Source organism: Erythrolamprus reginae, chromosome 2 (assembly GCF_031021105.1).
Source record: "Erythrolamprus reginae isolate rEryReg1 chromosome 2, rEryReg1.hap1, whole genome shotgun sequence".
Taxonomy (NCBI): domain Eukaryota; kingdom Metazoa; phylum Chordata; class Lepidosauria; order Squamata; family Dipsadidae; genus Erythrolamprus; species Erythrolamprus reginae.
Window position 1 is genome coordinate 52,439,284 of NC_091951.1, and position 23,084 is coordinate 52,462,367.

The 23,084-nt window shown below is 36.6% G+C and overlaps 1 protein-coding gene across 3 annotated transcripts in view; it reads right to left on the minus strand.

Annotated features, from left to right (window-relative positions):
• Positions 1–23,084, minus strand: part of CADPS (calcium dependent secretion activator) — a 526,173-nt gene that overhangs the window by 200,259 nt on the left and 302,830 nt on the right. For all 3 annotated transcript variants that reach the window (XM_070738156.1, XM_070738154.1, XM_070738155.1), the window contains exons 10-12: positions 20,771–20,879; positions 18,936–19,148; positions 2,538–2,674 (exon numbers count right to left, since the gene is read on the minus strand). In XM_070738156.1, the coding sequence (XP_070594257.1) occupies positions 2,538–2,674; positions 18,936–19,148; positions 20,771–20,879 (459 nt within the window). The remainder of the gene's footprint in view (positions 1–2,537; positions 2,675–18,935; positions 19,149–20,770; positions 20,880–23,084) is intronic.

The window sequence follows — 23,084 nt, forward strand, 5'->3', positions numbered from 1 at the left end:
CCTCCCAGAGCCTCTGGGCGAGCTGAAAATCATGCACATTGGAGCTGAACTAGTGTAACGGATCACGTGCCAGCAGATATGGCTCTGCGTGCCACCTGTGGCACCCTCACTGCTATAGGAGTTGGTTTGGTCCTGATAGGTGCCAGTCCAGTATTGATCAAAGGAAATTTTCTTACATTAAATGTTAATTATTAGCTCCACTGAATTGGGCTTGACATCTGATGGCTGCTTTTCATCATCTCAATCTAGTTCCAGAAAACGTCTGTAGAATAAGGTAATCTCTTTGAAACTGTCTTTTATTTTATTTGCCATCTACCATCTCTGTCAAACTTGTGAGGTAAAACTGTTTTTTTCTAGACCATCAGTGGCTTGCATCACATGACCAAAACAGTAAAATGCTGTAGTATATGGCCAGATCTGTTATTTCTAACTGGCAAAACTATCCATAATAATGGGCAGGCACATTTATTGATGGTGATGAAAAATGAGTGCATGTGTCTAGAGCAGTGGTGTCAAACTCACGTCATCACATTGTTGTCAGGTGAATATTATGACTTCCCCCCTTTGCTAATTGGGAGTGGGCGTGGCCAGAGCGTGATGCATCCTGCCTGCGGGCTATGAGTTTGATACCCCTGGCATAGAGACACCCCAAAGCAGGAAGTTTGTGTCCTAATTGATAATTACTAGACATCTTAGCTGAATGTTTCCATTTCTGCTGTAAATGTTGAACAGTTAAAGCTCTACTAACAACAAGATACATATTTCTGTGTAAGTCACTGCTCAACTAATTGTTAAGAATGAATGAATGAAAGGAGGATAAGTCTAGAGATTTACAAGAACAGAACAATTTCTTATTGCACTTTCTAAACTCCAACAAAAATTTCACTTTTATTTTGCCTTTCCACCATCAATCTGCAAACTACTATTCTGAAGTCAGTGTGGAAAATCTACAAAGCGGTATTTCCCAACCTTGGCCACTTTCAGATAAGTGGACTTCAATTCCCAGAATTCCTCCTCCCCCTCCTCAGCCAGATTCTCCAGTTGAAGTCCAGATAATCGATATAGGCCTAGACTAACCACTGATTTCACTTAATAACCTCTGTAAAAAAGTTATAACTTCCAAGTCATAACAGGAGGATCTGCTTCATGACTGTTGCAACTTATGGCCATAAGTGACGGGCTTATGAAAAGTTTGTTCTAGTGATTAAGGCATTGAATACTTTGGTGTGGTGGTTAAGAATGTATTTTCTGTTATCTTCTTTTGTTATTTATATTTCTACTGTATTTTTGTTTTCTGTTCTTGCTGAAAGCTTCTAGATAAATATCAACAGTTGAATAGGCAACTTTTTAATTATTTTAATACTTGTTGAACTGAGGAAGTATAACAGAATAAAAGTCACAGTAACAATTTATAGCAAAATGAAGGTAACCTCTTACTCCATGAATGTTCACGAATTAAAATCTCCTTTTTTACAGGTTGTTGTCCTCTTTTCCAAAATCTCACTGATAACACCTCCAGTCCTACCAATATCCATTATTCAGACTTGAGAACAGGCAATCGTATACAGATTTTTTTTTAACACTAATATATGAGGAACCAGAGTGTATACTCCAAACCAAAGCCAAGTAAATCAACAGATTACAGAGCTAAATCTTGGTAAGTACCCATCTGAATTAAGTCATTTGCTTTAGTTCACATCTTCAACTATTGAAACAAAAATGTTTTGTAGCTTTCAAAATGGCAAAAATTAAAAATTATTGTTTTTGAAAATTTAACTTTCCCCATTTTAAAATCAAAGTACAGAGTTTAAAATTACAATTTCTTTCCCAGTTTTTTGGAAGAAAACACCACTATTTTTAATGACTAAAACAATTAAAATTATAATAATTTGTTTATAAACAACTAACATTTTAATAGACCAAATGAGATATTTAATAAAATGCCAATATATTTTGGGATTCCAAATAATGTTGATAGATAAACAATGCATAATGTTGAATGGCCAACATAACGAACTATTATCCTTCTATTATCTGTCTGTTTGCCTGTCTGTCTGTCTATCTGTCTGTCTGTCATCATCTATATAGTCCTCTACCTAATCTAACATATCTACCAATGCCAAAAAGAAATTCCAAGTTTAGTTGGGTTTTTGTTGTAAGGTTAATGGGCTGATTCAAGGTCTAAAAATGAAATAAAGATTGAATGTATCACATCGTATTGCAAACCAATACTTATCCTTTGTGATCTTCAAGTTCACTGTACGGGAAGATTGGATCTGAAGGATCTCTTCAGTTAGAGCAGTCTTTCTAATAAACATATTTATATTTGCCAAAATCTGTTGATTCTGCCATATTTTCTGTACTGCACAGAAATAGTTGCTACTTGAAGAGAGGGTAATTTTTGAAATATGAGATCTCTCAGGACCAAATTCAGACCTAAAGGAAGCAGACTTTTCCCCTGACAGCTGCACACACTATCAGACGATCAGACATTAGTGCTCAGAATTTACATCGCATAGACCAAAGAATATACTTGCCAGACAAGAATAGGAATCATTAAGTCTGTGGTCCAAAGTGAGGCGCTGAAGCATCTCAAAAAGTGCAGCGTGGTCAAAATTACAGGGATTGGAAGAGATAAATTCATCCATGCCATGCTTTTGAGCTCTATCAGCATCTGTTCATTTATACATATAGAGAAAGACACAATTTAGAAAAAACATTGTGTTTGACGTACCAAAGATATAACACAAAGCATGAGAACTAAGTTGCTCTGTAGCATTTATTTGAATTTCAGGCTGACAAGCCTTAATTAGATATATCCTTCAACTTCCATTGTCAACTTGCAACATTTTTGGAACGGCTTATATTGCCAATGGTACTAGAATTATAATCTTATTTTCCAATTACTAGATTGCGTTTATTTCACATTTTGACAAAATAACAAAGTTATTAATTTTTTTGCTTTAAGAAAAACTCTAATTCAAACTTATTGGCCATAAAATTGATGTTGGGATTCCTATATTCCACAAATTCCTACTTTTTCAATCCTAAATCATGAGTAGAACCTGTTGCAGAGCCATTCTGGGTTGATCATTAGGACCAGAGGTTTAGTCTTTGGACTTGTGCTGGAATCCATCCTCAGGAACCTCTCTCTAGTTGAGTACAAGAGCTTTGGGCTCTTCTGTGCATGCTATTTATATGGTTCCTGGTTGTGTATGGCTTTAGTAGAACCTGACCTTCTAAGGAAAGAAAGATAATTATATTTTCTTAAATTTAATATATTTGATTAAACATGGACCCATTTCAATTTTAGAAAATCAAATAGCATCTGTTAACTGTTTACTAACTGTTAATAACCCAAATCCTAACCCAAGATGCAGTTAAAGCCACACTTTTCTTTATTTCTTTTAGGAATCAAGAGTTAAAACAGCAAGGAAGGATGTTCATTTAAAAGTATGGAAATGTAATGGCAGCGTATGGAATGATTGTAGAAGTTGGATATTGACTTCTGTTTCTTTCTTGGAAGAGAAAAAAAGAACCAATATATCACTTGATGGAACTTAGTAATGGAATTTAAACTCTGGTTTATAGGGATTTCTGGGAGTTGGGGGAAAGATCAAAAGCAACATGAGAAAATATTATTTTACTGAAAGAGTAGTAGATCCTTGGAACAAACTTCCAGCAGACGTGGTAGATAAATCCACAGTAACTGAATTTAAACACGCCTGGGATAAACATATATCCATCCTAAGATAAAATACAGAAAATAGTATAAGGGCAGACTAGATGGACCAGGAGGTCTTTTTCTGCCGTCAGACTTCTATGTTTCTATGAAGTCCCACCCATTATCAAATTGAGAAACACAGACCTAAATTATTACTCTACAAGAATTAATTTAAAAGAGTAAATAGTTCAGGAGAGAAGTGCAGTCAAGAACGTGGTTTCAAAGAGATGTTCCAGCCCTGATCCAAATGTTTTATTTGGACAAGAGAAGAAATCCAAAATTCCCTTTTCCCATTGATTCTGCTACTTAGAGATTGTTTATTTTATTTTAAAGAAATGTTTAATAAATAAAGCAGGAATTAAATCCCCACTTTTTAAAATCAGTCTTCTAGAGTCTTAAGAGCAGTAGTCGAGCTGAAAATCACCATGATACCTAACATGAAGATCTAGCAATTCCTTGGGAATGGCTTTCATATCAAAACCACAATAACATCAAAAATGAAATTCCAGATTTCAAAGAGCAAAATGGAGAGCTGATAGAGTTTCTTAACTGGAAATATTGTCCATTGATAAGTTGCTTTGAGAATGCCTGTGTCACATACTGTATTAAAGATTTCAAAGAGCTTTTAAAAGAGAAAGAAAACAAATAAACCTACCTGGCTTTCCATAAGATGACAAATGCAAAGAATAAAACCTGAACTGCTAGAGTCAACAATAATATTTCTTTGATAATGAATCTTTTGAATTAAAACTTATAAATGACCCTGTGCATGATTAAAAGAAGTTACAGCTGAGAGGAACAGAACTTGTAATATTGTATGCCTTTTATTATAGCATTGTTTCACTTACTTTGTTCATTACAATTTTGATCCTACAGATATTTTTTCAAAAAAGTAAGATTAATTCCTGGTTTCATATTTGTAATGTAGACTGAATATTTAGCTGGATTGTTAGTATATAGAACATAACCTACTTGGGTGTTACCATACAGTAACTAACTACGTTAGTTTGTAAAAATGTAAAGACTGTAACTTTAAGGAAATATTACTGGTTTGGACATAAGAGGGCGCCAACACTGTTCCCTTTGGGGGGAGTTACTTTGTTAGAGATATATTTTGCCGTGAGCTGTATTCTTGCTGTGTGTGTGGTTTGTAAACTATTAGAGTATTATATTGTGGCTTTCATATCAAAACCACAATAACATCAAAAATGAAATTCCAGATTTCAAAGAGCAAAATGGAGAGCTGATAGAGTTTCTTAACTGGAAATATTGTCCATTGATAAGTTGCTTTGAGAATGCCTGTGTCACATACTGTAATAGAATAATAATCTATTCTATTTCTATTCTATTCTATTTTTATGCCGCCCTTCTCCTTAGACTCAGAGCGGCTTACAACATGTTAGCAATAGCACTTTTTAAACAGAGGCAGCCTATTGCCCCGACAATCCGGGTCCTCATTTTACCCACCTCGGAAGGATGGAAGGCTGAGTCAACCTTGAGCCAGTGATGACATTTGAACCGCTGACCTTCAGATCTACAAGTCAGCTTCAGTGGCCTGCAGTACAACACTCTATCTGCTGCGCCACCCCGGATCAGTACATAATATTGTTGTATATACATTAATATTAAGTCTGAGTCATTGTCTGGCTAATCCACATTTCCTACACCACAACATCTCTGCTTAATGTGTGTTGAAGGTTTCATACCGAGACATACTAACATGGATGCTGTCAATAGATTTTAATATAGGAGAAGAATGGTCCCCCATGTAGAAATAGAACAGGGGTGTCAAACTCTCGGCCCATGGGGTGTATGAGTCACACACTGGCCACGCCTACTTTCCCCTTAGTGAAGGGGGGAAATGTTCTGATACGTCACATGATGCCGCCATGATGATGTGAGTTTGACACCCCTGACATAAAACCTCCATGCACAGAAACCCCAGTGACATCACATCTGTCATGATGTCATCATTCAATTGTCATCAATTTGTCAATTCTCAACTGACCTCTGGATTCCCCTGTATTTAATCTAAACACCAATGATGAGAAGCAAAACTTTCTTAAAATGTCTGCTTAGAATTTAGCCCCCACACTGTGTGTGAGAGAGTGTGTGTCTCTGTGTGTGTCTTTGTGTGTGTGTGTGTGTGTGTGTGTAGGATTTCAGCCTAAATTATCTTGGGTTAATAGAATTGCAGATCAAGCCGCAAATGTACTCTCCTTTCAAATGCAATCACTTCAGCATGATCCATTCTAACCTTGGGGTTCCAACTACAGTGCTCTCTTCAACAACCAATCAGATGGTTTCTATCTGTTTTGACAAATGATACCCTATCCCCCATGTCGCTCTGGGACAACATCAATTGAATTAATACAATGCGTTAATAAGGCTCTGCGCTGCTCCCCTACAATCTGTCTTCTTCCAAATTCAAGCCCTAAATACATAAAAAAAAGCTTCATAGCTTTAATAAGCTGCATCAAGCTTTTTATTATTATTTTTAAATATATTTTGAAGTCTGTAGTGTTCAAATTTCCCTGAGAAGACTGCAAGCTGACAAATTGGCTGGAGGCCTTCTTTTGCCAGTTATGTTCAGATATATTTCATGACTTTTTCAATTATGAAACATGGTGTCTTGACAAGTCTGATTCCTTAATAAGGAAGTTGGAGTTAATGGGTTATGAATTTAAAGGGCTCCCTCCTTCTCCAAGTGGAAAGAATTATGACCTTAGAGGTATCACACTTCTTGAACTATGCTTTCTTTTTAATTATTCTGCCTCTTTTAGAACTCATTAAAAATAAATGAAGTGTTGGACGTGCTTTTTAAATAATAAAGGGGGGGGAGCATATATAAGACCCTTTATCACCACATATGGAATGGAGGGGTACATTTGGCTCAAAGTATATATAGAGTCACATGATCCTTTTCCTTTTGGCAGTAAAAACAGGACTTAAGAATTGAATCAATGCAAGGAATAGCTCAATTTTCTAAAGCTTAAAAAACTGGGCCTTGTAATGCTTATGCATGTCAATTAATCCTTATCCCAGTCTACTCTATTGAAATTAAAAAAAAACCCAAATGACATATAAAGGCTATTCTAGACTTAATGGTTCTGCCTTCCTTTAGAAGAGCCATACATCCTGGCTACTAAGCAAATTTGAGACTCTGCCTCTCTGATATTTCTATACTTTCTCACGTGTGTGTCTTGAAGACTTGGTTCAGTGCCATCATACCTTGGCTTTAGAATTGACCTTAACTGTCTTAAGATCCCGATTTCAGGCAAAAGCTAGAGAAGCACCATAGTATCTGGCAACACAGTAGTAAGTTGATGCAGTCTAAATCAAAACTAAACAAACCATAATCTGGATGAGTATGTTGCTGTGAATTTAAGGACTTTGAAAATGTTCATCCTTGAAATAAATGAGCTTCTCAAGTTGTAGCACATTCATGTGAATGAGCTCACTGTGCAAGTATAGCAACTATGATGATCAGAAACATCTAGGTCCTGGGATGGTGGGACATGTACGTTGTGTATATGTGTGTGTACATCTACATACACCTACATGCATATCCACTTCTACATATATAACTACACCTGTATCTATTGTATCTCTACATTATCTATCTACAGTATCTCTATCATTATTATATCTCTCTCCCTTTCCCTGTCATCTATATCAATATGTCTCTATCTAATCTATACCACCACCCTCCCTTTCTCTCCCCCCCCCCTCTCCTTTCCTTCTTCTCCCATAAATAGAGTCTTTCCTCAGTCTTGGATCTCTTACAAAACACCTTGGGCTCTGTGGAGTCTGCACAGTATCTTAGCTAAGTTTCTATCACTGTACTTTTTTGGACAGAAAGCTTTGATGTTATTCCTATATGAATATTGCATTGGCTTTGTCAAAGTCACAGTCAAAGTGTATTGACTATGCTTAAGCTTATCCATCTTTGTAGATTTGAAATTGTCACAATACACTTGGAAGAGAGTTCTGGGGTTTGTATTTTTCACACAAAAGACCAACTTTTGGACCATTAGAAATAAGAAGATATGCTTATGGTATGCCAGAGTAGTGCAGAATAATGATTATCCAGTGCTGTAGAAAAGAAAGTGCAGTGTTTTGGAACATTTAGAAGTTTTGTTGGGACGGTAAAATATTAATTAGCAAACTAAATGAAAAATGCTCACTCCTGCTGCCCCCCCCCACCTTCAAATATTTTATTATTTCTTAATTTCTTAATATTCTGCTCTTATAACTTTTACAAGTAACTCAAAGCAGTTGAGTGTATGAACATGCTGTTTATATTGTTTCTTTGGCTTACATTTGTAGTAAGTGGTGATTTGCATGGAAGGGAATAATAGCCTTTTCTTGAAAAACTTTTCTATCATAGAAGAGTACATCTGATCCAGATCACTTTGTCTTTTCCCTGTTCATTCTGCTGCAATAATTTTAACATGCTTCCTGACAACTATTATTCAAATATATTTAGCAAAATTTGAAAAAAATATTCTAACCAGTTATCAAAAAGAATTAGATTGTTTTTGTCAATATAAAAATATACAAAGAGATTATAGACAACTTAGATAATTACTTATCACATTGTGCATTTCGATTGTTCTAATGAAATCCTGAAATTATTTTTTTTGGCAATGTATACTTCTAAGATCATATATAATCTTTCCCAATGTGATTTTTTTATTTAAAATCTATATGACTTAAAGCTTTATTTTCTTTCCGTATTTGTGGAAAATATTTAAAGAAAAAATATTAGAATACTTTTGTTTTATAATCTGACTGTAACTGTCCAAATAATAGAAAAATGATGTTATTCCATTACAACTTCTAATCATTCAGATTTAGCTGTTCACTCTGCCTCTCTATAGTGATGCTGAGTTAATAGTATGTAATTTCTGTTGTTAGAAGAGAAAGAAAGAGTGATAGATAGATAGATAGATAGATAGATAGATAGATAGATAGATAGAAGATTGATTGATTTCTATTTAGAGTTTGTTTCAACAGCATCCAGTTGGAAAGGCCCTGCGGCTGTACATTGCCAGCCAATGGAAGATAGATGGATGAATGATCTGATATAAAACACAGAATATACACTGAGTATCAGTAATGATGCATTAATGATGCTTGTGCAACTGAAAACCTAAGCTGTTTTCAAGACGATTCTTTTAAAAAGTATGAATTCCTCAACCATGAATTATAAAAGCGCTCTAGACATCTGTTCATAGAAGTAGATATAAAATTGATTTTATTGATTTCTGGTTTTTTTTGTTCAGATAGAACCCTAAGAATAGGTGCAGAATCATACGCAAAACCTAGGCTGCAAAGTACTTATTTCCCTGAAAGCTTTTTAATTTGTAGCTTTGTCTGAGCTGAAATGGCAAATGAGCATCCAAATAAATTTTTGGAACAGATTTGTTTATAATAGAACGATCCAAAAACACGATCAACAATCGTCCAATTGTAAAGTAAAAGGTGACTTTGTATTTTATTCATCTGGAAAATGTGTGCTTGTCATATCTGCTTGACGTTAAAAGAATGAACTTATGGTTTGGACAGTAACAAACAATGACACTAGTCAACCTCATCAGGAGACATGAAATAAAGGGATGACAATGATTGATGGCAGTTACTCATTTAAAGAGATCTCCAGAAGATACTTTATTGGCAACTCCTCCCCCCCCAACCCCAAATGTTCTTAACTCTTTGTTTGCTCTGCACATTGTGGATGAAGGGGTGAAAAAAATTGCAGGCTATAGCAAACTCTTGCTATCTTTCTTTGGAACATTTTAAACAAATAGAAAAAATAATGACTGATGCTAATACATCAGAGCAAAATGTCTGAGAACACTTTTGCTTGTCGCAATTTGACTACTGTTTGTCTACTGTTGAAAAAATCAAGTCTTGTTATCCCTAAAATATTAATACGTTTATGATATAACTGATACTTTATTTGAAGCCACTAGATATCATCACAAATCTCTAAATCTTTATGGTAGGATATGTTCCTTAAATTTTTGGGTGAATACCTCACATTTTCAGAAACAACATGCTCAGATTTTGAGAAGAAGGAATTTAATCTGTAAGTAAACATTGCACCTAAAATACCAGACATTATTTGTGGTTGGTATATTGAAATAAATGTAATCAAATTCCTATGTCATTTGCTGTTTTAGAGCTTACTATAATCTTATCTTGAGTAAAATATGCATTATAGAATGGATTAGTATTCAGTTTCGGGGTTTTAATAAATCTGCCCATGTTGTTCTACTCCCTATATGGCAGTGTTTCTCAACAACTTTGAGAGCCCTGGACTTCAATTCCCAGAATACCACAGCCAACATGCTGGGTGAGGAATTCTGGGGGCTGAAATCCAGGCAACTTTAAAGTTACTAAGATTGAAAAAATAAAAAACCTACTGCCCTATGGTACAAACAAGCATGCTGATTTATCCTATGTTTGTTTTGAAAACTTTATTTTTAATAATGTACAGTATAGGGTTATCAATTACTAAATGATAATCAAATTATATTTAGAACTTAGTAGCTAATAGTTTTAATAGTTTCAAAATGAACAAAATAATCCATTAAAATGGAATTTCAGAAAGAAAAAGTATAGCATTTGTCACCCGAATTACTATTAAAGAAAGGATGATTTATAATATATTTTAAATCCATGAAATGTATGTGGAAATTAATTTATGTTTAATACTGTATTATACTGTATTGCTGTAGCATCTGCAAGTTGACAATACAAGAAAACATAGCAATGTTCTCATGAAAGAAAAATATAGACCTGAAGCAACTAAAAGCACACACATTGTTGAAAATAAAAGAGTTAAGAGGATAGGAAGGCATTCTAATGCAACATACATATATTGCTGTCAAACCTGAATTCATTCAGTCATTTAAAAAAGAAAAAAAGAAAGAAAAATAAAAAAGAAAGAGAAAAGAAAGAAAGGAAGGAAGGAAGGAAAGGAAAAAGAAACAATTTTTAAAAATAAATAATACTTTCTATAAAAAATCTGCACTATTCCTCCCCACCAACTTAAAAAAAACAATTTAAAGAAATTACACATTTGCTAGAAGTGATGATGAAATTCTGCCTGGTATCCAAAGTATGAGGAAGAAAGAAAGAAAGGAAGGAAGGAAGGAAGGAAGAGGGAGGGAGGGAAGGAAGAAAGAAAGAAAGAAAGAAGAAAAAATAAAAACAAAGGAAAAAAGTAAAAGAAAAGTATGAAAGAAAAAATAACCAGAGTATTTTTTCAGGGTCAGGAGGAATGAATCCCCCTACTCCATTTCATGTTCGCATTCAGAATACTCCAGATGCATATTTGCCAGCTCTCGTGACCAATAATACTGTAGTTTCAATTCCCTCTTAAGTAAAGGTGCACTCACCATTTGTTTGAGGAACAGCTTTTTGAATATGAATAAAGAATTAGTACAACATATTGTTTCTTTAAACGTTAACCTAGAGGTAAAAAAAAAGTCCCAACTTTGCTTAATTAGAAAGCATTTTCAGCTTGTCTTAAAAAAATAAATAAAAAGAAACAATCAAACCAACCCTCCAATATTACTAGTGGAAAAAAAAACCAACAAAGAATAAAATGACAGATTCCCTACTTTTTTTTTTTCCATTTTAAGTGTTGCTCGGCTATGAGTGATATATTTGAAATTGCATGCTATATACATTCCTTTCTGAATGAATTTTCTCGGAATGGGAGGGAGGGGAAGGTGAAAATGGGGTAAAGGAAGAAACCCTATTGTGCCTAAGCTATTTTGCCATTAGGCAGGTGTACACATGTGTGTGTTCGTACACACACACACACACTCACCAACCACAACGGGATGTCCATCCAAAAAAACATCTCCCTAGTACCCATTTTTTTTATTAAAAATGTGTAAATAATTGAGTCTTGTTAATGCATAAGGAATCCTCCTCACACCCAAAGGGGAATTTTTGTTACTCTGCTCTTTTCTGATTTTTCTCCCTTTAAAACACTGCACCTTCCCTTATCAGGTTTATGCTAGCCTACCTTTCTACTCTTGGAAGTGTCCAGTCTTAATATCATTCTGCTGTTGCATTACATCATGCTAATAATTGGAACAGGGATAAAGCAAAAAAAAAAAAAGGAAGAACGGTAAATTGCCAAAGTGCAGAATGATCTGTTGTCAGGCATTAAAGCAGCCAAACTAGATGTCAGTTCCATGAAAACAACAGCAAGGTAGGAATTACAGTCTCATTGTGATGCTAATTCATGTTTATAACCTTTGGATGAAAAAAATAATAATAATAATAATCCAAAAAAAGAAAGAAGAAAGAAGAAGAAATGTTAATGGTTGGCTTTTACTAAGAGGATCAGTTGATGCCAATATGAAAGCCAGGGAGAGAAGGCAATTATGCAAACAACACATGCACCCTAATTTCAGTATGGAAACTTATATTTCAAACCTAAATTCAGGAAAATAATATGAAGGTTTATACTACGAAATCTAAACATGAGAAAGATTTAAGAGGAGGAAAAAAATGCACATTGCATATGTCAGATAATCGACTGATTATCTGAGCTGTGCTAGCTACAGGGAAGCACTTACCCTTCAGTCCAGCTAGAAGTTAGCAGGGTAAGAAGGAACAAACCAGAATAACATAAAGACTAGCAACAAGGCTCAGGAAAGCAGACAGGAGTTCTAACCTAGCAGCTAGAGTACTTGGGTTCAAGCAAAAAATGAAATACAAAACAAAAGGAAAGAAAGAAAAATATATATATATATTTATAAATTAAACACAAAGGGAAAAAAAAGAATATCAACAAACAACAACATTTAAGAGCTGAAATTGTTATGAAGCTTGAGAAACCTAGCCATATAAATATATAGATAAGTACATAAAAGGGTAAAAGAAAGGATCACACAACTTATCAAAAAGAACAGCCCATTTTTGCACGAGATGTGACCAATATAATTAAACAGAATGTATACAATAAAACAAATGGAACAGGGAAAAAAAGAGAAGCACAAATGATATGAGAAACCATCGCTGATCAATCTTTCATGTTTAAAATAACTTTTCAAAAGTAATAAAAATGAAAGCTCAGCTGTGTATAATGTATATATGTCTGTATGCATTTTGACTGATGCCGGTAATAAGATGGGACAGACAAAAATTCATATCTCCAAATAAGTAATTATTTAATGAAACTAACGTAATGCCAAAAAGGGCGATATATTACTTCAGAAGTAAATAGAAAATCCTTTGGAAAACTTTGTGTTCCTTTTAATGAAAACATATATAAAGGGAAACTTCTAATTTATTAAAGCCCCCACCCCATGCACTCTAGGGGAAATAACCACTAGAACTTTAAAACAACACCATAGGGCTGCATTGTGAATTTTAGTGTATGTTTTTAATATAAAAGCAAATAACAAAACAACCCCCCCCCAAAAAATAGCTGCTTTCTTCCCCAAATAAGTTTTTTTTAAAAAAACCAGATGAATAGCCAGTTGTATTTTTTGTATGTTTAAAAATGTTTACCTTTAAATGCATACTATATTTAAAAATGAACACCCCACTTTCTAAAAGTAACGGTAATTTTAAAAAGATGTTTCATTCAGGCTTGGAAATCAATACTGAAGGGGACATTAAGCGTTGCGTAAAGTTTAGATCTGTTAAGGCAAATTAGAAAGGAACCAAATGAATGCAGTAACATTCCCCATTTTCCCAACTGTAAAATGTGTTAGTCTCAACTTTCTGTTTTACAGCTTCAGCTTAACACGGGAGTGTTTGCATCGTTTATTGTTATTCCCCCCCCCCCACCTTTTTTTTCTGGCTGTTAACACAAAGCAGTTCTGCCATCTTTAGGCAATTTATGTAATCTATGGAAATATTAACCGCAATAAAAATATTAGACAAATGGAAACTGCTTCCAATATGTTCAAAGCCTCCCCTGTATCCAGCGCTGTATGTTTCAGTGAACAAGAAAAATAAACTAAAAAAGATGTGCACACATTTCAGTCCAATGCACATTCAGGTATTTTGCACCACCATTCTTACCTTTCTGTGGGTGAGAAGGAAAAAAAACCCTTAAAAATGCAATACTTGATTTATATGGGAAAGGAATCCTGGTTCCTGTGACCTTAGAACATCTGATGGCAGCCATCATGTGTGCATAAAAAGGACTCATCAGTTGCAGTGATACATATATTTTGTTGTCCAATTATACATTTATAAAAGGAGCTTGGTATTCTGATACAAAAGCAGTAGATGCAAATATACAGGCATCAATATAACATGACATTTCACAGCCTGAGCTCATTGATATTCCAGTGGGTAGCCAAGCAGCAGAAATGCATGAGTTCAGACTTAAAGGCCTGTGCACAGATTATACATTTGCAATACTTACCCCCTGGATTTTTGGTGAGTCTCTGGGTAAGATTCCTTCATATTTATCTCTCGGTGCCTTTTCTATCTATGGCAGTGATACCCTAACCCTAACCCTCCCCATCCCCTCGGAGGCTGCCTGGAAGCCAACCCCCCCCCCCCCCGAGCCTCTGTGTGAGCCACAAATCAACTAGGGCAATGGCACGTGTGCCAGCAGATATGACTCCTTGTGCCACCTGTGGCACCCGTGCCATAGGTTTGCCATCACTGACCTATGGTATTACCAGTAGCAACCTCCAATGGCAGCTATTCTGAGCTACCAATTAGTTGTACTCATAATAACCTATTTGTAAATTCTTCATGACAAGGACCACCTAGCCCTCAACCTTCTAGGCACAAGGGACAGGTTCTGTGGAGAGAGGTTTTTCCATGGACATGAGAGGACATGGTTTTGTGGGCATCCCGTGGATGGGTCTTCGCTTGTCCATTTTCTGGCATGCCATGGACTGATGTCAGTCCACAGACCGAGAGTTGGGGGTCTACCCTTTTCTTCTTTCATCACTTTTGCCTTCTATTACTTCACAAGACAGCGGAGAATAACTAGGCAATCACAGTTTATAAACAAGCTGCACTTATTTATGCCTCTTCTGCTAGAACTAGCGCTTGTGACTCTTCTATTAAAGCAAGGTTTCTCAACTTTGGCAATGTTAAGATATATTGGGGGGGCGTTCGCCCACGTTCGCCTGGTGTACCAGTTGCGACCCTATTTGGACCGGGAGTCACTGCTCACAGTCACTCATGCCCTCATCACCTCGAGGCTCGACTACTGTAACGCTCTCTACATGGGGCTACCTTTGAAAAGTGTTCGGAAACTTCAGATCGTGCAGAATGCAGCTGCGAGAGCAATCATGGGCTTCCCTAAATATGCCCATGTCACACCAACACTCCGCAGTCTGCATTGGTTGCCGATCAGTTTCCGGTCACAATTCAAAGTGTTGGTTATGACCTATAAAGCCCTTCATGGCACCGGACCAGATTATCTCAGGGACCGCCTTCTGCTGCACGAATCCCAGCGACCAGTTAGGTCCCACAGATTGGGTCTTCTCCGGGTCCCATCAACTAAACAATGCTGCTTGGCGGGACCCAGGTGAAGAGCCTTCTCTGTGGCGGCCCCGGCCCTCTGGAACCAACTCCCCCCAGAGATTAGAATTGCCCCCACCCTCCTTGCCTTTCGTAAGTTACTTAAAACCCACCTCTGCCATCAGGCATGGGGGAACTGAGATACTCTTTCCCCCTAGGCCTTTACAATTTTATGCATGATATGTCTGAATGTATGTTTGGTTTTTACTTTAATGGGTTTTTAATTGTTTTTACTATTGGATTATTGTGCATATTGTACTATTATTGTTGTTAGCCACCCCAGTCTCCGGAAAGGGGCGGCATACAAATCCAATAAATCAAATCAAATCAAATCAAATATGGATTTCAACTTCCAGAATTCCCCTTCAAGGAGTTAAAATTCAGGGAGTTAAAATCCACCTGTCTCAATGTTGCCCAGATTGGGAAACCTTACATTAAGAATATGTAGACTCTAGAGGTGAGTTTCCATTTTAAGAATCTGGTTTGTTATTAAAGCATATGAGAAACATAAGAAAATTGATAAGAAATCTTTTGCTTGTTTTATTCAGAAAGAATGGGATTAAAGACACAGCCTAAAATAAGAAGAACAAAGCTGCATCTTGTAATACAGCCATTTCTTCATCACCCAATTTTGTGAAACATTGTGAACATAGCATTATAGCCACTGATGGGATTCTACAGGTATGGTCAAGTATGCAGAACCGGTAGGAAAAAAAAATGATTTTTTTTTTCTTTTTTCCCCTTCTGGGCTCTGGGTATCTTTTTCCTATCGCAGTAAAGGAGGTTGAAAGTGTATCATTTTAGAAGAGCTGTGTGTGTGTGTGTGTACATACACATACAGTTTATATAGTAGATAATGTATATTTTTATGTGCCTGTGGGTAATATGTATGTACACATATGGCATATATACATAGAATTAAATAGTATATTTTGGATGTTCAGTAATAGTAAATAGATAGGGAAATTGTATCTCTTTGAGACGAGGAGAGGCCAGGCACCCTAATCCTAACCCAAAAAGGAAGACCAAGTTTTGCTGGAGTTAAGTATGGAGTTAGGTAAAGTTAAGTATGAGTCCAAGTTATGCACACATGTAAAAACAGAAGTAAATTTCATCATTTTCAAAGATTATAAATTTCTGCTGATATAGTATGTTAGTAAACAAATACAGTGATACCTCGTCTTACAAACGCCTCGTCATACAAACTTTTCGAGATACAAACCCGGGGTTTAAGATTTTTTTGCCTTGTCTTACAAACTATTTTCACCTTACAAACCCACCACCGCTGCTGGGATGCCCCACCTCCGGACTTCCGTTGCCAGCAAAGCACCTGTTTTTGCACTGCTGGCATTCCTCTGAGGCTCCCCTCCATGGGAAACCCCACATCCGGACTTCCGTGTTTTTGTGATGCTGCAGGGGAATCCCAGCAGTGCAAAAATGGGCGCTTCGCTGGCAACGGAAGTCCAGAGGTGGGTTTCCCAGCGAGGGGAGCCTCAGTGAAATTGCAGCATCGCAAAAACACAGAGGTCCGGAGGTGGGGTTTTGAGGACTTCGGTGTTTTTGCAATGCTGCAATTTCACTGATGCTCCCTTTGCTGGGAAATCCCACCTCCAGACTTCCGTTGCCAGTGAAGCGCTCGTTTTTGCGATGCTGGGATTCCCCTGCTTGGATTCCCCTGCAGCATCACAAAAACACGGAAGTCCAGAGGTGGGTTTTCCCATGGAGGGGAGCCTCAGGGGAATCCCAGCAGCGCAAAAACGGGCGCTTCGGCTGGCAAAAGGGGTGAGTTTTGGGCTTGCACGCATTAATTGCTTTTCCATTGATTCATATGGGAAACATTGTTTCGACTTACAAACTTTTCACCTTAAGAACCTCGTCCCGGAACCAATTAAGTTTGTAAGACAAGGTATCACTGTATTCCCATTGCAATCAGAATACACCAAACTAGACCACCCAAAAAATATTCCAGAAAACTATGGATAGTTTGAGATTTATAGTATTAATATTTCAGATTAATCAGCCTTTTCAAATGAACCAAAAACAATGAATACATGAATACATAAATAAATAGAATAGAATAGAATAAAATAAAATAAAGGGCTGATGTATCCAACTTCACTGATCAGGTGAAATGTTTCATAGAAATTAAACTGCATTTTTTTAAAATCCAAATGTCTCAGCACTTTTTGCCCAAAAGGATATAGGTAAGAATATCAATATCTTACACCTTTTTGGCACATTAATATAATCTAGAGAATCTGACCTAACAAATAAATTCATACATTAAATTGCAATTAGGAGGATAATCCAATTCAAAAGTATAATTTATGTGAACCAATTTCTTCCAATTTCCCCCCTTGTTAAATTTCCAAATACAGAATTGGAGATTTTCTAAAATTTCTGCAAAATACTTCCCAGGCACAAAGCAAAAGATACTTTTATCTACCAAGATATCACTTGGAAGCTACACTACTGTAGCTACTACTAGCTATAAATCCAATAGCTAGTTAACCAATTAACTAAACTGTAAATGTAACTAAATTGCATCACGATTATGCTAATTTATGGTTATAATGCCTTGTGTATAAAGTCCCAAGACTTTACCTTAAATTCTATAGTGGTATGGTATTTGCTGGGATAGGACCACGTATCCATATATACGTCCCATACTACTGTTATGTACCCATGCAAAGGGGGCCTATGAGTCTATTTGTCCTTTACGAGCAATCCCTATGCTGTTGAGATTGTTACAGACTGAAGGTTACAGAGTTGTTGGTCAACAGCTAGCCATCATTAAGTCCTAATACTTCAGATGCTGCAGTTCTGGAGGCTGGCAGGAAGAGGCCTATTTTTTGACTATGTCCCAAATATGCTTTTTCAAAAGGCAACTGGACTTTGTTTTTCATTGAAGATGTTTCACTTCTCATTCAAGAAGCTTCTTCAGTTCTGAAAAAGCACCTTTGGGGCAATCATGACCTAGATGACTGAGAATTTATTTATTGGATTTGTATGCCGCCCCTCTCCATAGACTCTCCATAGACATAGAATCTCCATAGACATACTTCTTGAGTAGGTTCCAATGTAATAGAACCTGCCCACAGCAGAAAACCTGAAAGTGGCCATGGTAGGGCAACTTTAGTAAGGTTGGAATGGACAAGCAAGTGGAGAAGAGATAGATGATGGCCATATCAAACATAGCGAAGGGCTCAGCCTATTTCCTTTCTAAAACAAGGAGATTAGTCAATTTATAACTTCCCTCCTTTCAACCCACTGTGGAGCAAGCCAAATTAGAGCAATAGTCTTTCATGACTAATCATTAGCTGTTTGTTATGCTGAATTGTTAGTAATCTATTTTGATAAAAGGCCTTTTATGAATGATTGTTCCAAAATACTGAAAAGAAGAGTACGATAATGAAAGAATAAAACCCAGGGCAGAACAAGTTAGGAGTTGGAAAAGTCCATATATCAAGTATTGCATTTTCGGTTTCCCTCTGCATTTTTATGGAATAACTTTTTTTCTTGATCCTTCGCATACATCATGAAAATTTCTCAGACCTAAAAGCAATATGAAATACACAATCTGGCTCCTTCTCTCCCCCCAACCTCCCCCCTCCCTGGTAGCTATGAACAAGCCACTTTTAAGTCTAAACTGTTTGGTTTGATAAGAATACATTTCACTTACAAAATTGAGAAATGGGGGCATCTAGCTGCGGCACATTTCCTCCTTTAGCATTAAGCTTCTGAACTTGAGTAGGTGGCACAGGTTTGTGGGACTGGCCAGTAGCCCGGTACATGGCTTGGACCCAGAGGATACGATCCTGCTCATCGTCGCTGGCAAAAATCACAGTGTCGCCTTCTTTCACTGCATTGAAAAATGCGCGGCCGCCCTCCAAACCTGAGTGATATCAGAAAGCACTTGGTTAGAAAAGCAGCATTTGACATTCAGGGTCATGGATCTCCAAAACAAAAGACACAGTTATGGTTGTTTAAGGAGACCTTCTTATTTTTTTTAAAAAAAATTGCAAAGTCTCCCTAGGATTGGGGAGCTCATTAGGATGAAGGATGAGAAGGAGCTAGGAGCTGGAAACTGAAGGAGGAGTAAGATCTGCTTCTGGAGTGAGGATTTTTACAAAGGAATCAAGCCAGAAAGCATGAACGCTATGATGGGAAGAATTTACTAAGGTACTGAATTCCATGATTTTTAAATAATGGCAGGAGAATGACTTTCTTTTGCTTACCTGGAATTTTTCAGGAGAGAGAGAGAGAGAAATTTTGTGGTAGTTTTGTAAGAAACAGATAAAGTCTCCCCACTATTTTTAAAAATAAATAACCTTTACAATTTGCAATAAGAACATCTATACTTTTCTAATGATCACCCACTCAAAATTTGTCTCTTGAGTTTTTCACTCTGGGCTAATATATTCATTAAAGTATTAATGAAGTATCAGGAGCTATGTTGGTGCAGTGGTTAAAATGCAGTATTGCTGGCAAATTGCCGGCAGTTGGCAAATTCTGCCAACTGCCAGGAGTTTGATCCCAACTGGCTAAAGGTTGACTCCACCTTTCATCCTTCCAAGGTCAGTAAAATGAGGATCCAGATTGCTGGGGGCGATATGTTGACTCTCTAACCCACTTAGAAAGGGCTATAAAGCACTATGGAGAGGTATATGATTCTAATTGCTATTAAATCACTCTATTTCAATATTCTACATTTATTCAGTCATGCTGAGATTCTTTAGCATACAATATATGTGAAGATAGGGTGGGGTTTTTTGCCTCACATAAAACTATAATTGTCATGTTTAAACTAAGATAATTTTAAAGGTATCCCTGGCCCTTTAGTGCTATCAATTAACTTATCTGTGTCATTGCTCATCTTTAATTCCAGTTCATTTAGGAATAAATTAAGAGCACTAATCTAAGTACAAATCCTTAGAGAGACCCAACGGTTTAAAACTTCACATCATTAAATAATCCCATAAGAATCATAAAATAATTTATCTCATGAATCCTTGGTTAAAGATTTTTTTTTTGTCATTGCTTTCTGAAACTAAACAAATATATTGGATTTCCCCATCACTCCCTTTTTTCTAATGTATCACTAAAGGGTAGTAAAAGGTTTGTGACGAAGGTCGTAACTTTACTGAAATCTTACTAAAACTATTCATCCCACTTTGATCTGTAACAATGTTTTCCACCAATATAATCAGTAAACTGATGTGTAATTTCCTGAATTCTGCTGTTGCTCCTCAAAGATTGGTAATACATTCTCTATTGCCCATTACACTGGTGAAGAAAACCGTATTCTACGGATATGTTCATAAGTTCCTTCCTTTAAGGTTGAGACTACCTGATTGTTGTGTTTTTAATGAACATAATCATCCTGATTTTTTAATTCACAAACAACATAGTTAAGCAGCCTGTATAAAAACAACAGAAACTTTAGTTACACTTATAATAAAGGAAGTCAACTCTCAGTAAACAAGCAAACAAACCTCATCTTACCATCTTACTTACCAGGTTGTGGGTCAGTATAGTCTACTGTGTATCCATCAAGCTGCAACAGCTCTTGAGGTTCAGCTTTTTTCTCTCGGTAGCTGCACATGGCAAATGTATATTGGCTAACCTGCAGAAGATCATACAGCTTAAGTAATATCAAGTGATGATGGAAGAACATTTCCAATTGGGAACCTTTGCAAATACTGTACAGTAATCCCTTGCTACTTCGCGGTTCATCTTTTGCGGATTCGCTACTTCGTGGGTTTTCAAAGGGGGTTTAAAACCATTAAATCCATTGAAAATTTTAAATCCATTAAAAATTCATAAAATTCTTCTACAGTACTCTACTAAAGAAACTGGTAGGATATCACATGTAGTTCCAGCTGAGAAACATTATAGAATGACTGTTTAATGCAAAGGGTGGATTTTAAAAGTCCAAATACTCATTAAATACATTAAAAAAAATATTTCCTCTACTTCACGGAAATTTGTTTTTCACGGGTGGTCTTGGAACGCATCCCCGCGAAAAACGAGGGATCACTGTAGTACTATATTTACCTTGAGATAAATCTTTCCCTAGGTTATTATCTATGTGTTTTAATAGATGATATCTATCTGTTTTAACAGATAATATAGTAGATATTATCTATTTTAATAGCTGATTCCTGTAATATAAATCTCGAGATTCTTCTGAAAATAAGGGAATAGTAGGACACTACAGTCAATATCCTACAGGTTTATTCAAACATTCATATAATCTTCTGATCAGCAAATGTAGAACAATCTCTTAGGTTGAGTACAATCTTCTCTCTTGGGAATTGGGATAGAAATTGGGACTACTCAGTATCATATAAAGATACAAAAGCTGGGAACTTGCATCAGAAATGTCCTGAAGGCCTCTTCACCTGCTATGTTATTGAAATACACATTCAAAGGATGCATTTAATGTACAATTTGTAGTTATAATTGAAAATAAATGACATCATGGAGGTGTCAGGGAGACATCATTGGCTGCAACTAAATAGTACATCAACATTGTAAAAAAAACACAAACCAACAACTCCAAGCTTGTTTTTACATACTAAAACACCTGAATGGAATTCTATTTTTTTTAAAAAATGGCAGAAATATAATATTTTTGTCTTAATTAAATATTAGTGACTTTTTCCTGTCTCTTTAAACTATAGTGGTACTACTGTGTTTCCACAAAAATATGGACTTACTTTTGGGGTAAGTTGATTTTTACAAATGTGCCCAAAATAAGCCCTAATTAAGACCCCGCCCTTTCCAGGGTGCACAGGTAAAAATTAAGCTAGGCTGGGGTTGTGTGTGGAGCTGCCCTACTACTTACCTTTGGACAGTTGCAGTCAGGCCTTACACACCCCAACACCTGCCTCGCCCACCCATTTATTCTGCAGCAGATAAGGCCTGCAAGGCTTTATCGAAGGCAAATCACAGAGCTCCAGGCCAATCCAGAGCTCTGTTATTGGCTACAGAGGCCTTCAAGGAAAGTCTTACAGACTTTGCTGGTCACAGAAGTTCCTGAAGGCCTCTGACAGTAAAAAGGAGGCTGGGGGGGGGGGGAGTGATGCACACAAGTGAGGTGAGTAAGTGGACGAAATCACCCCGTCCACCTGCCTTGCCCACCCATTTATTCTGCAGCAGGTAAGGCCTGCAAGACTTTCCTCAAGGCAAATAACAGAGCTCCAGGTCAATCCAGAGCGCTGTTATTGGCTACAGAAGCCTTCAAGGAAAGTGTTGCAGGCTTTGCTTCTCACAGAAGAAGTTCCTGAAAGTCTCTGACAGTAAAAAGGAGGCTGGGGGGCGATGCACACAAGTGAGGTGAGTAAGTGGATGATATCCCCACCGTCCATCATTTAAGTCTACCAGACTATTTTCACAGAAACATGGCAATCACTCTATAGTTCTTGTGTAGCTAACCCTATTGGATTCTCCCCATTCAACAACAAGGCCAAGTCAAGACTTTGTAGAATGTTACTGGAGACAGCCCTAGCAGAGAGTAAAGATGAATATGATAGAAAAAATAATAATACAATATAATAATACAATTGACATGATTTTTTAATTAAAAACCCCCCCAGTCTTTAACAATTATTTGATAGTGAGTTGTCAACTCAAAGGCTCACAGCTTTTTTTTTAAAGAAAAAGATAGCTATTGTCCAAGAGGAATGTTCATCCTTTGAAAACTCTCATCGTTCATTTCACATAATGTCAGACTGACACTCTGTCAGAAACAATGTGAGCTAAATTGCTGGTTAGCAATCACATTAAAGCCATCCCAAAGCCCCCATAGTTCTATATAGTTATTGTC